Genomic DNA, 13,997 nt, shown 5'->3' on the forward strand with positions numbered 1-13,997 from the left:
CTTCATCCTCTCTGAAGCATTAACAAGTACCCTTTCCAAACCATCTCCTTGTATACTGCTGCATGGCTGTATAGACTGGAGCCACGAAGAAGACTTCAAAAGGATGCTCAGAAGGGAACGCTCAGCACTCAGCCACACAAATCTGGAGATGAGCAGGTAATAAACTCAACAGGGCTATCAGTATTTCCTCCTGGGCATTGGAGTGACGAGGACTGATCAGGTAGAAAGAGAGAACACCTCTTTAAGGAAATGACTACAGAATCTGGAGCCTGTCCAAGCCACAGATTTAGGGAAATGAGAGGCAGGCCCTTGGGAAGGGCAGTTCCCCTTTCTGGGGAGAACCTGAGGTGTAACCATTTGCTGACGAGCACCCAGTCTCCAAAGGCCTTACCCTGTGTTCCAGTCCATCTGGCCAGGCAATGTGGCCTTCGCCATACACACAGTTGCAGCCACAGAGAGGAGATGCCATGGCTTTCACCTTCACAGTCCTGATCTGTCTGGGTGAGATATGAGAGTGGGAGGAAACACTATGATCCAGAAGGGGCGTGTAGCACAGTTCAAGACTTTCCCAGCAGAAAATTCCAGGGGTACAGGAGGTTTTCTAGAGGAAAAAGCTTGCTCATAACTCAGGCGAGCAGATCCTGAATAAGAAACTCTTTTTCCAGGACTGAGTGTGAGACCCAGGATCCCAGTGCTGGCAGGTAAGTGTGTACTCAACTTTCCCGGGGCCTTCCCCTTCATGGTAGGCAGTAAGAATGGGAGCAGCCGCTGTGGGATAAGCTTTGTGATACTGGGAGTGTGCAGGAGCTGAAGGCTAGGATCAGATCAGTAATGTCCCAGAACACCCATTTTCTGACTTTCTTTTTGTAGGAGCCTTACCAAAGCCCATCATCAAAGCTGAGCCAAGCTCTTTGGTCTATAGGGGAATGCAAGTGTCCATTTCATGTATGGGGACTTCGGATGCAGGGAGGTACCTTCTTTATATGAAGAAATTTGATCATAGACAGCACAAACAAACCTCTTCAAACCATGGGGAGAAAGCTGTGTTCCTCATAAGCTCTGTTGGAAAGCATGACGGAGGCCAATATTCCTGTATCTATGTGACCACTGCTGGCTGGTCAGAATACAGTGACATTCTGGAGCTGGTGGTGACAGGTAAGAGGAGATTAACTAACTCTATAAGGAGGTGTCTAGTCATAGGATGTTCCTCTCCTGCAGCCCAGCCTTGCCTGACATGGTTGGGCTATTGTGAACACGTTTAAAACTCTGTCCCTTCCTCTCCAAGGAATCTTTGACAGCAAACCCAGCCTATCAGCCTTGCCTGGACCCGGGGTGACCTCAGGAGATAATGTGACCCTCGAGTGTTTCTCACAGGAGGAATATGACAGGTTCATTGTGACCAAGGAAGGAGAGCAGAGGGACTTCATGAGCATGAAGTCACAGAAGACATCTGTTGGGCAGTTCCAGGCCCTGTTCATTCTGGGTTCTGTGACTCCCAGCAGTAGTGGGACATTCAAATGTTATGGCTACTATGATGCCAACCCACAGGTGTGGTCAGAACCTAGTGACCACCTGGAAATACGCATCTCAGGTGAGGCAGCCCCACTACTGAGCCAATCATATTTTGAAACACTAAGCTCCTTTCCTTGAACACTGCTGGGAGGTGGTTAAAGAGAATTTCTAGACCCTGAGTCAGAATGCCAGAGATGTGAGAAGTAATCGTACTAGCAAGGAAGCTGAGGGGAGAAAATGCTTGGCAGGAACTGGCTTCTTAGCTTCCCGCCTGTGGTTTTTTTCTGTCTAGGAAGCACACCTTGCTGACTCAGCAAAACCGTGTCTTCGTCCTCTGGTGTTCTTATGCTGGCTATTATAGACTTGTCCTGGCCAAGGGAGCGAGAAATTATCTCTCTAGAATTGTGGGATACACATCCAGGCTGGGCTATCCTGGACTAACTTCACCCTTGTCCCTGTGAGCAGGTTTCATGAGCACCAGTTACAGATGCTAGGGTGGACACAACCTCTGCTCTGGTAGTCAGCACTTAGTGACCCCATGGACATCCATGTATGAGTGAGAAGCCCTGGAAGTCAATACAAGGACCCAAAAAAAAAAAACATCTCCATAAATCCAAGAGATGGTAGACATGATGAGAGTAGGGTTCTCAGAAAGCTATGGATTTCTATGACAGGAGAGAGAAGGAAGAATAAGGTCAGGAAAAAAAAACATGGAAAAAGACCAGGTTCTCACTGACAGCCACAGAGGATGGTGGACTTTTTCTCATTTACCCTTGTCTCAAGCAAATTCCACAGCATACCACATCTTTCATGGCCCCCCAACCCCCCAGGAAAGAATGTTATCCTGATGTGTAGGTCAAGGAACACAGTGGACTCTTTTATTCTGTACAACAAGAGAATAGTACATCAATCTCTGCACCTAAGATCAAAGTTTTCATCTCAGCAATTCCAGCAAGAATTCTCCATGAGTGACCATGGCACTCAGGAGTATCTAGAATTGCTACAGTTTGCAAATCTTGTTGCTATACCCTAGTGTCCCTGGGGAACTCTTGGGTTCGTGTGTGGTAACCTAGAACTCTATGAGCTGAATGGATCACTTAGGATTCTGCATGACAAAAATTCTTGGCTAATATCTAAATGAGAGGCTCTGGGTGAATTTGGTCAGTGGGATATTCACCCTTCATGAGGATGGAAGCCAACAGTAGGATTCACTAAGGAATGCTCTCTGCCTCTCCCCTTCCCCATTTCACAATGAACTGCAGAAGGTCCAGGGTACTCAAAAGGAGTTATTGGCAGCCATAGGTGAGTGAGTAAAAACAGTGCAAGCCTCTGCTCAGATCTTTTGCTGAAAGCTATCCAACATCTTCTATGACACTCCCCATACCTGGATCCTACACTGTCCACATTAACTATGAGAAGAAAAGTGATGGAGAACAATCTATATCAAAAGGATCTGCTTCCTACTTGGCCTGAACAAAGAGAAGTTTCTATGTCTGGTGGGAGAAGCAACATCTGAACCATTTTGATAATAAGATACAGGAGCTTGCCCTTAGAGGAGATTATTTCTCACTTCTAAGAATCTAGAAGATAAATGTCCCTTCCCTATACCTATCTTGTCCCTGGAAACTCAGGACAGGTGAGGGAGCTCTTCATAACATGCAGGGTATGTATAAGCGAAGCATTCAGAAGCAACATACATTTGAGAGACCGTGATCCTGCTGAGCACGCCAGAGATGCCATACTCAGAGCACGTATGAGGATTAGAGAATGGGAGTCACGTAGTTTCTTATGCAGTGGCTTGGGGGCGGGGGGGGGAGGTCACTGCCTGGAACACCTTTGTCAAACTATCCAATCTGAATTTTCTGCTTTCAGTTGTGTTTATTTGTGCTTTCACTTACTGTTTATTTGAAACTTTCCAGTAAATACCTTCTGGTAGATGATTTGTTTAAGGTTCATGGATTTTTTTTTTCTTAAAGTCACCGGAGTCTAAGCTTATTACAAATTTTATAAAATCAGGTAATATTTTAAAATATGTTCAGGGCTGAATGGCTGAGACTGAAGAACCTATCTGGGTCTTATCTCTGTAGAAAGATTATTTCCCCCTTTCTCAGCAGCCCATAATGGCCTGAAGATATTTATCTCCTGTTCAAGACTTGTGAGATTTACCCTATCCACACTGCTACATTAAAATATATTTTCATCATACAGACTTTTTTCAGTAACCATAGTGTTAAGAATTTTTGAATGCAACTCTCTATCATATATAAAAGAAGCTATTTAAGCAAATGGCCTGATCCTCTGCCATTTGCAATATTTCCACCATTTCACCAATATTTCTTGAGCCTTAGATGAAAGCAATTTGCTGTATCTATGACAATTGGGGTTAGGCAAACCACTGTTCATTGTTCTCTGCCCTTTTTTGGCCAATTGTGGCTTTCTGTGATGGTCTCTATCTTCTGCAAAGGTAAGCTTCTCATATACACAGCAAGAGCTACATTTATTTGTAGCTATAAGGATAGGTATTTAGGATGCAGCAAGCAATTACATTGCTTTAGGAAATGGTTTTCCTCTAGGTCCTTGGCTACAGTACCAGGCATGAACTCCTTCCCCATTTAGTAACCCCGAAGTGCAATTTGATTGCTGTTAGTTGTTCCTTCTTGTGCACATCTTACCAATCTGGTCATTGTTTTGTTTAAACTGCTGCAACTTTCAAGTCTGTGAAATAAAAACATTTTCCTAGCTATTTTAAATCCATTTACTAATCTACCCAAAGTTCTTAATTTTTACGTGTTTTGTTATTTCACGTCCGTGGTGTCTTCCCTGCATAGGTCTGCGCATCACTTGCATGTCTAGTACCTGTGGAGGATAGACAAAAACTGCAGCTACTGACAGCTGGGAGCTGCCACTGTGGTGCAGCTAACTGAACCCCAGCCCTCTGGAAGAGGAGCCAGCGCTCTTCACCACTATGCTCTCTCTCTACACCAAAATTCTTGGTGTTGTACACAAAAATATGTGCATTCCTGGACATATATCAGAACAGGCAGAGCTATTGAAATACTCCACTAATTTGTTCATAAGGTATTTGAGTTCCCATTTTCTAAGGAAGCATAGAGGTATCTTGGTTGGAATATATTAATTTATTTCATATTTACATCAGAGTCTATTCTTCAAGTTGCTGCTCAGTTAATGTTTTATAAATTACTGATAATCATATCAATTACAACAAGATTGAAAATTTATCTAACATGTTTTTCACTGGCATAAGTCCATGGTGGGTACTGATGGGTTTATAAGGACATTTCTAATCAAACATATTATGTACAAATGTTGGCCCTGTCAATCTTCAGTCCTCCCCTTTTTCCGCCTCCTCCTGTGACAATGAATTCCTCAGTCTTCCTTCTGCATTAATGTGACACACACACACACACACACACACACACACACACCCCTGATAGAAAGAGTCTGCCAATAAGAAGATGAGAGAGAGAGAGAGAGAGAGAGAGAGAGAGAGAGAGAGAGAAATAGTGAGGACACATGATATTTGGTAATTCTGAATCTAATTGATTTGACTTACTACAACAATTTCTAGGTACATTCATTACTACACAGTAATGTCTTTTTCCTGCACACTGTTTTTTTTTGCTCCAAATATATGTGTATATATATGTCAGATTATACAAATATATACATTTGCTTCCATACCATCTACATTGTATATCTACACATCTTCATGGTAACAAGACTCCAACCCATTATTATTACCCTACTAGTAATTTTGGAGCTTTATTTTGTGCTCTATAGATTCACAGCATTATCCCTTACAATGTTTAGTGAATATAGATAGTGAGTAGGCATTTTGAGTCTTGCTGGCTTTCATTGTATGTGTTTCTAAGGGTATGATGGCTAGTTATTGGGCTACTAAAGAGACATATATCATCTAGAGAACTAGCTGTGGTATGTGCACAGGAGGAGCATGCAGAAGCCAGCATTTTGTGCTTCAGACTTTTAACAACCTCTAATACCCAGACTTCAGCTTAGGATCTTGGATGATCAACAAACAGAAGAGAAACCCCATTTTGTGCTACTTTGAACGTTATCATGTGTGGTAGATTAAGCAGAGTGCTCAAGGTTTTCCAGCATTCTGAACTGTGAGTGGTGATTTTATCACTGATCCTGATTCCTTGGGATTCAGATAAATTGTTGTTATACAGTGATATGTCATAGGTGTTGACCTTAAATAGCACAGTAATGCTGAGGACTTTAATAAGAATACCAAAAATGTAATTAAATTTTTTACATTAATTAAAGTTTATTCACTTTGTATCCAAGCTGTAGCCCACTCCCTCATTCCCTTTCAATCCCACCCTCCCACCCTCATCTCCTCCTATGCCTCTCTCCAAGTCCAAGGATAGGGGAGGTCCTCCTCTCTTTCCATCTGACCCTAGCTTATCAAGTCTCATCAGGACTGGCTGCATTTTCTTCCTCTGTGGCCTGGTAAGGCTGCTACCCCATCAGGGGGAGGTGCAAAGAGCCAGTCACTAAGTTCATATCAGAGACAGACCCTGTTCCCCTTACTAGGGTACCCACTGAACTGTCATGAGCTACATCTGAGCAGGGGTTCTAGGTTATATTCATGAATGGTCCTTGGTTGGAGTACCAGTCTCAGAAAAGACCCCTGGGCCCAGATTTCTTGGTTTTGTTGCTCTCCTTGTGGAGCTCCTGTCCTCTCCAGGTCTTACTATCTCTCGTTTCTTTTCTAAGATTCCATACACTCTGCCCAAAGTTTGGCTATGAGTCTCAGTATCTGCTTTGATACAGTGCTGGGTAGTCTTTCAGAGGTCCTCAGAGGGATTCTTATACACCTCTTAAAGCAGGAGAATGACTCATCACAGACAGTCATGACATTATATAATGAGAATGGTTGCCATTAGCAGGAATTAAAAATGGGAACCTCAGAGGAAACCCTTGGGTCTCTTAAGCACATCACACATCTTATTCCTCTTCTTCTGTTCTAAGGATCACCTGAGAAAATCATCCCATCACAGAACATGTTCAAACCCAGGACAGGCAAATATGGAGAATTCAAATTGGATGCAGAAAGTCTAAGTCCTGTCCAAAGAAAGCAGGTTCCCTGGGTGGACAGCCACCGAATTGTGTTTGATCTTCCCTAATCTTTGTGACTTTTTTTGTCTTGAACCACAGACTCAGAGACCCAGGATCACACAGTAGAAAATCTCATCAGAATTGGCATGGCTGGCTTGATCCTTATAATCCTTGGAATTCTTCTGTTTGAGTCTTGGCACAGCCAGCTAGAGATTCATCATTCAACTGAGAGGTAATCAGAAGAGAAAGAAGTACGTTTTTTTAAGGTTCCAGAATCTCAGTAATACATACGATAATCTTAAATTCTTATACAAGAAATCCCAGTCCTTTTGTTGAGGAACTGTTTTGAGAAGTCCAGGAGTTTTGGGGTGCAGGGAAAGGTGTGGGTGTTGTGATGAGATCCTTTTTCATCAAATGAATTTCTGTCCTTCCACCTACTGTGGGCATTTGCTGACTGACCCAACTCTATCCTGAATTAACGACACACAAAATTAATTAATTTTTAACTATTCTGGGCTGATCCTCACTTCCTGGAATCCTCTGTTTTCAATCCCTCTCATGTGACATTTTTTTCTTTCTATGTTATAAATTACACTATTCACTATGGGAGTAGCCTCTTCCTGTTGGACTTGAAATGAAGAATTTGCCTCAATTAAAAAAATGATGACAAAGTCAGAATGAAAAGTCATTCCATTTCTGTTATGATCCAAATCTCTCTGCCTACACTCCCAGCTCTTCAGTTCCAAAAGTAAAAGATAGATGCCTATATTCACCCTGAGTGAGCCCCTCACTCTATCATCATGAAAAAGTGTCTTGGGCTTGTCGTGTTTCATCAGAGTTTAGAAAGCTCACGAAGAATGCGGGGCATCTCCTGATTCTGATCTGCCATGGTTAGAGTGAACTATTCACACTTTTGCTCTGACAGTCACATGGGAGATCAATGCAAGATGGTTTAGTGAGCTTGGATCTCACATGCTTCCACCCATATAAGAGGCAGCAAGAGTCCTCACCATTGCGTGCTTAAAATTAGGTCCCAGCCTATCACTCAACATGTTCTCAATGTTGGTAGATGGTGGGAAAAATGAGAAGTCATTTTCCTTGAATCAGGAAGTAGCAGTGTCACACTGACTTTACCCAATGTTTCCTTAGAGCTCAGAGACTGCTGCTTGGAGCTTTGAGAAAAACGTGGGTAACATCAGTGTAAACCTGGAAAGTAGGGCTGGATCGTTCTATCTGAGATTCTGAGAGTTCCAGACCCACCTCCTATACTTAGATCAGCCAAATACATGCGGGGGTTGAGGAATGCTTGTAGCTATGCTAAGGTCTAAGACTTTGGAGCCCTGTATTGCTCTCTGTGAAGGAGGGTAGACAGCACCATTTACTGAAATCTCCTTGTATCACTAATTTTAAAAATCCCATACGGTTCTACCAGTAAATCTGATATAGGCAGTTTGCAAAGGGAGCGGTCCTCTTCCCAGGTGACTCTAGCTTATGTCCAGTTGCCTAAACAACACGTTCTTTTTTTTTTTTTTGAGACAAGGTTTATCTGTGTAGCCTTGGCTGTCCTGGACTTGCTTTGTAGACCAGGCTGGCCTCTCACTCACAGTGATTCACCTGCAGCTGCCTCCCAGAGTGTTGGCATTATAGGCGTGAGCCACCCAGCCTGGCTCAAGCACAGTCTTCTTAATCTAAGGAATTATAAACTAGATTCCATGTCCCTGGACTGGGTATCACACTAACCCATAAACAGTGATCATTACAATTTTTTAATTATTCTGTTAACTTATATGACGGCAGATGAATTTGCTCCCCTAAGCAATGGTGTCTGGTACATTGAGACAGAACATGAAAAGTCAGATTGATGATGTGACTAGGAGAGAACAGAGCCTGAGGAAAGAGAATTCCCAAGGAGGCTTTGAGGTAGACATGGGATGGGGGCTGCCCCTTACAGAAATGAGCAATTTAGAAGAAAAAGAAAATTGTCAGTTAAGTACAAGCCCAGTACAAAAGGAATATCCACTTCTCGCAGTGAGTCATTTACAGCTTCCAGAACTCTCCCTAAGCATTCGCTAGTACTGACTGTGTAGCCAATTATGATCTTACAATCAACTTAGACAAATAGAAAGCATCCTCAGCCTCTCCTCCTCTTCTTCACATGCTGACATTAATTCCAAACAGTCCTGACATGATCTGTCCCTCTTTCTGTTCCCTGGGCTTCAGCCCAATACAAGCTCAGTGAAGACTCAGGATATATATACTGTCATATCATTTACCTTCCATAGTACTACAGGTCCCTGGCCCAGTTCATCTCACTATTTCAACAATCCAGATGACATTCTTGCAGTCTGCTGCCATGGTCCATACCCTCCTCCATGCTGAATCTTCTGTAGGGCTCTGTTTCCTGCACATACAGAATCCCCTCCTGATATCCACTGTCAATAGGCAATCTCTCCCCCAGAGAACCCATCTCTTCCTACAAAGCAAACTCTTTACAGACAGAGACTACCTCTACCCAACACACACACACACACACACACACACACAGAGAGAAAGAGAGAGACAGAGACAGAGAGACAGAGACAGAGAGAGAGGTTCAGTTCCTAAACCATCTGGACCTTTCACAATTGCATCCAGAGAGGAAACAGGAAACACAACTGCAGCCTCCCTCTCCACTCTGATAAGGCCAGATCTTTAACTTAACCCACTCGACTGTAAACACACTCATAAACTCAGTTCCATACTAGGGATAATCTTGAAACTCACATTCACAACTTATTATACTGGTACGCATGTTGTCTGGGTTCAGATTATTACTGAAAATTTATTAGTTTTCTATCAATAAGATATTACATTCCCACCCCATAACAGTTATCTCCCTAGAGCAGCAAATAGTCATATTCCTTTCCTAGAAGTTTTCATTGTTAGAGGTGAAAGCTCACAGCATACTCATTGTGTCAGAGCGAGACAGGCTCACAACATCCTGTGAGAGTTTCCCTTCTCGAAAGAGCTGCTGTTCTTCAGCGATGAGTAAGCACACCCAAGACAGCCTCACCTTCTTCTTCTTCCTTCATCGCCTGACCTTTCTCAAATGCAGCCTCAACTCAGGATTTACAAGATTTCCAATTTGGGGGTGACTTAACTTCCCCTTCTCTGCAGCTTCCCACTGTGTACAAAGCTGCGTGTCGATTTGCTCATCGCTTCCTCATTTGTAAGTGCGTATCTTTCTCATTCCATATCAGGAACCAGTTAGCAACACGAGTAACTAACGGGCTGGTACCAAGTGGCTGTGACTTGGGCGCAACTGACAGTGATGATTACCTGGCTGATGGAAGGAATCATTCTTGCACTGAAAGAGGTCTAGAGGAAGCACTTGGTACCACAGGGACTGCAGTCAAGGGCTTTGTGTGTCTTTGGTGCTCTGCAAACTTCCTGTATTGTTGGCCTCCATTGTCCCCCAACCAAATGTTCAAGGCTAGGAAGATAAGCACTTATTCAGTAAACTCAATACTGTGCAAATGTTCAGCCTGAAGGAAAGACACCCAGGAGGAACTTTGAGGGAGTGGGAACAACCCTCACTCATACTCTCAGGAAAGCAAACGACTTATGAAGAAGGAAGTTCTATATGTAGCTATTTTGGGGCATAGAGAAATGAGAAAGATGAATCATGGGACGTAATGAGACCTTGTTGCTATGTTTTCTTCCAGCCACCAGAGTGAATAAAAACCTGTGTCTTGAAGGAGAGATTTTTCCCTACCTGAAGAAATCTGCTCATGATACAGAACAAATGTGAAGACATTGGGCAGGATGGATAGAAGGCAGTGTTGAGACATAAAATGGAAACGGTGCTTATGCTCAGCTTTATTGTGAAAGGAAAAACTGAGATATTTAGCAAGATAACCTAGCACTGCATTTCAGCACATACGTTCTGTATTGCTGAGAGACCCTGAGCACACACTTCTTCAGTCACTCTGAGGTCTTTGAGTCCCCTCAGATCAGGGAAAGAATACTTGGTTCAGAACGAGTCTGGAGCTGCTTTGGCCCTCACTGCTTCAGAATAACTCAGAGCAACTTGGCATTGAGTTTCTGAACTTAGGATACTTTGTTTGTACTTTAAACAACATCAGTACAATTTATATTTGCTACAAAAGAACATTTCGAAATGAAGCATGTATGCTAACTTCTCATCTTCATATCTCTTTCCATTCTTCAGAACCAATTCCCCAGACTCACCCTCAGCTCTCTAGAAGACCTTTTACTATGCCTCATTCCCTGGCCTCACTCTGAGAGTACTAACAAACCAGTACTAACCAGTAATAACAAAGCTGGTAAAACACCCAGCTTTCCTTCAATGTTCCAGAAATGCCTATGTTGTTGATTTTTCTCAAAGAACCAGATTTGGCGTTGTTGATTCTCTGTATTTTTCTCTTTATTTCTAATTTATTTATTTCAGCCCTCAGTTTGATTATTTCCTGTCTTCTACTCCTTAGTGTGTTTGTTTTTGTTTTTTTTGTTTTGTTTTGTTTTGTTTTTTTTCATTTTAGAGCTCTCATGTGTACTTCCAAATTGCTAGCATGGGATCTGTCCAATTTATTTATGAAAGCACTTAGTGCTATAAAATTTTCTACACTGCATTGATTGTGTCCCATAAGTTTGGGTATGTTATGACTTCAATTTCATTGAATTCTAAGAAGTTTTAAAGAAAAGAAAGTTTCTTTTCTCCCTGACCTTGAGTAAAGTTTTGTTTAGTTTTCATGAGTTTAAAGGCTTTCTGTTGTTGTTGAAATCCAGGTTTAATCCACAATGGTCTGATAGAATACAAGGTGTTACTTTAATTTTCTTGTATCTGTTGAGGCTTGCTTTGTAACCATCTTTGTCATCAGCTTTGGAGAATGTTCCATGAGGTATCAAGAAGAAGGTATATCCTTTTGTGTTTGCATGGAAGGTTCTATGGATATCTGTTAGGTCCATTTCATTCATCATGTCAGTTAGTTTCATTGTTTCTCTGTTTAGTTTCTGTTTTGATGACCTGGGCCATCGTGAGAGTGGGGTGTTGAAGTCTCCTACTATAAATGTTTGCCACTCGTTGGATTGTTTAAGCTTTAGTAGTGCTTCTTTTATGAAAATGGGTGCCCTTGCATTTGGAACATAGATGTTCAGAATTGAGATACCTTTTACTCTGTGGTAATGTTTACCTTTGTTGCTTTAGAAGGATACCTTGGCTCTGGTGGTGCCATATTGCCCTAGTTCTTGTTGATTGTGTTCTTCTGCTGGCCTTCAGCTATCTGGCTGTCCCACATTTGTCAAATGTTCCCAGTGAAGGACTTCTCAGTGAGTCAGGCAGAGTCATGGGCCACACAGTGGAGCTCAGTGATGAGCCCACTGTTCACCTCTTACAGCTGTGTCTCCGGTGGGCCTGAATGTTCTTGGGGTGTGCCCCAAGTGGATCAGGCAAGTATGTAGCTGGCAATGGGGCTCTATGCTTGATGTTTCTGGGGGTTCCCCTCAGGCCTTCTCAGCACGGCGGGCTGTGGGAGTCAGAGAGAGCATGTAGCTCACTTCTGCTGGCTCTGCTGGCTCTGGCCCAGGTGGACCAGCCAGGTACAGAATAAGCAGTGGGGCTCTAAGTTGAATGTTTCCAGGCCCCCCACAGGCCTCTTTAGGATAGCTGGCCATGGGGGTCTGAGAGAGTGTATAGCTCACCTCTGACGCTTCTGCTGGCTGTGCTTAATATTTTCTTTTTTTAAAATTTTTATTTTACTTTTATATTAATCACAGGTTGTTTACTTTGAATACCCCCCTGTCATTCCCTCCCAATCCCACCCTCCTTCCCTGATCTTCTCCCTGCCTTTTTCCAAGTCCATTGCTAGGGGAGTTTCTCCTCCCCTTCCATCTGACCCTAGCTTATCAGGTATCTCCAGGACTGGCTGCCATGTCCTATTAAAGAAAAAAACAAAACAAAAACAAAAAACATGAAATCATGACATAGTCAGGTAAATGGATGAAGCTAGAGAAAAAAAAAATCTCACCCTAAGTGAGGTAAACCAGACTCAAAAAGACAAACATGGGATATATTCCCTTATACATGGATGCTAGTACTTAAATCTTTAATAAACAGACTACGACCATGTAACCACATTGGTTACTTACTGAGAAAGCGTCTAGAAGGGAGGCAAGTGACACTCTAAGATGAGGAAATAGCATAAATTGTTATGGAATGCAGGTCGCTAGTACAGGACGATCATACGAGTGGAGGAAGGGTGGGCAGGGTAAGGGAGATAATTCAGGAGGGACAGATAAAACTAAGGCCCATTTGGGGGTATGGAAACCTAATACAATATTAAGACTTTGGGTTTTATCCCTATTAAGTTGGAGCCTTAAAAGTCTTAAACATAGTCCATTAAAGCGAGAGCTTAACAGTTTCCTGTATGATATAGTATATAAAAAGTCCATAGATTATAAATGTTTAAGACTATACTATAGATTAATAATATCACCATACTCAGAATTCCACGAAACAAAACAAGAAAATTTGAACACAGGGAACTTCCCAGAGACTCATACTCCAACCAAGGACTATTCATGGAGATAACCTAGAACCCCTGCACAGATGTAGCCCATGGCAGTTCAGTGTCCAAGTGGGTTCCATAATAATGGGAAGAGGGACTGCCTCTGACATAATCTGATTGGCCTGCTCTTTGATCACTCCCCAATGAGGGGGGAGCAGCCTTACCAGGCCACAGAAGATGACAATGCAGCCACTTCTGATGTGATCTGATAGACTAAGATCAGAAAGGAGAGGAAAACTTCCTCTATCAGTGGATTTGGGGTGGGACATGCATGCAGAAAGGGGAGGGAGGGTGGAATCGAGAAGGGAGGACAGAGGGGCTTATGGGGGGGATACAAAATGAATAAAGTATGAAAGGAAAAAAAGACTATGAAGCTCAACATGTTAAATAAATATGCTGGGCTCAGAAAGAAAAAAGGGTTTATCTAGGCAAAAAATTTTACTTAGTAACTGCCTAGTAATGTGTTTTAAAACCAACAATAAAGTAGAACAGTATAAGGAATTTTAAAATTACATTTGAATTTGTTATATTAAATCTATTAGCCAGAAAGCTTAGTGGTGAATCCAGATCACAGGCAGCTCATGGTGGGAAAAATATCATTTATTTATTATTTTAGGAATTGATAAGGACAGAGACATACATTTTAAATTAGCTTGTTAATTTGAATAGATGTTTATAATCTTGAAATTTTAGCATTATATAAATATTATTTTGATCCAGGGTTAAATTATATATATAGCATGTTGTAAATATATAACTTTGAATGTAAAACTCCTTGCCCACTTAAAATGAGACTTGTTGGTGTTTTAGTCTAAA

At 42.2% G+C, this 13,997-nt stretch overlaps 1 protein-coding gene across 1 annotated transcript; it reads left to right on the top strand.

Annotated features, from left to right (window-relative positions):
- The first annotated feature begins 432 nt into the window (after positions 1 to 432).
- Lilra5 (leukocyte immunoglobulin like receptor A5) lies at positions 433 to 10,364 on the top strand. Its single transcript, XM_055595692.1, has 6 exons — positions 433 to 501; positions 666 to 701; positions 871 to 1,155; positions 1,286 to 1,591; positions 6,715 to 6,847; positions 10,320 to 10,364. The coding sequence occupies exons 1-6, from the start codon at positions 468 to 470 to the stop codon at positions 10,333 to 10,335; spliced, it is 810 nt and encodes a 269-aa protein (XP_055451667.1). The 5' UTR covers positions 433 to 467; the 3' UTR covers positions 10,336 to 10,364.
- Positions 10,365 to 13,997: the final 3,633 nt, after the last annotated feature.

This window comes from Psammomys obesus, unplaced genomic scaffold (assembly GCF_907164565.1).
Source record: "Psammomys obesus unplaced genomic scaffold, mPsaObe1.curated_primary_1811, whole genome shotgun sequence".
Taxonomy (NCBI): Eukaryota; Metazoa; Chordata; class Mammalia; order Rodentia; family Muridae; genus Psammomys; species Psammomys obesus.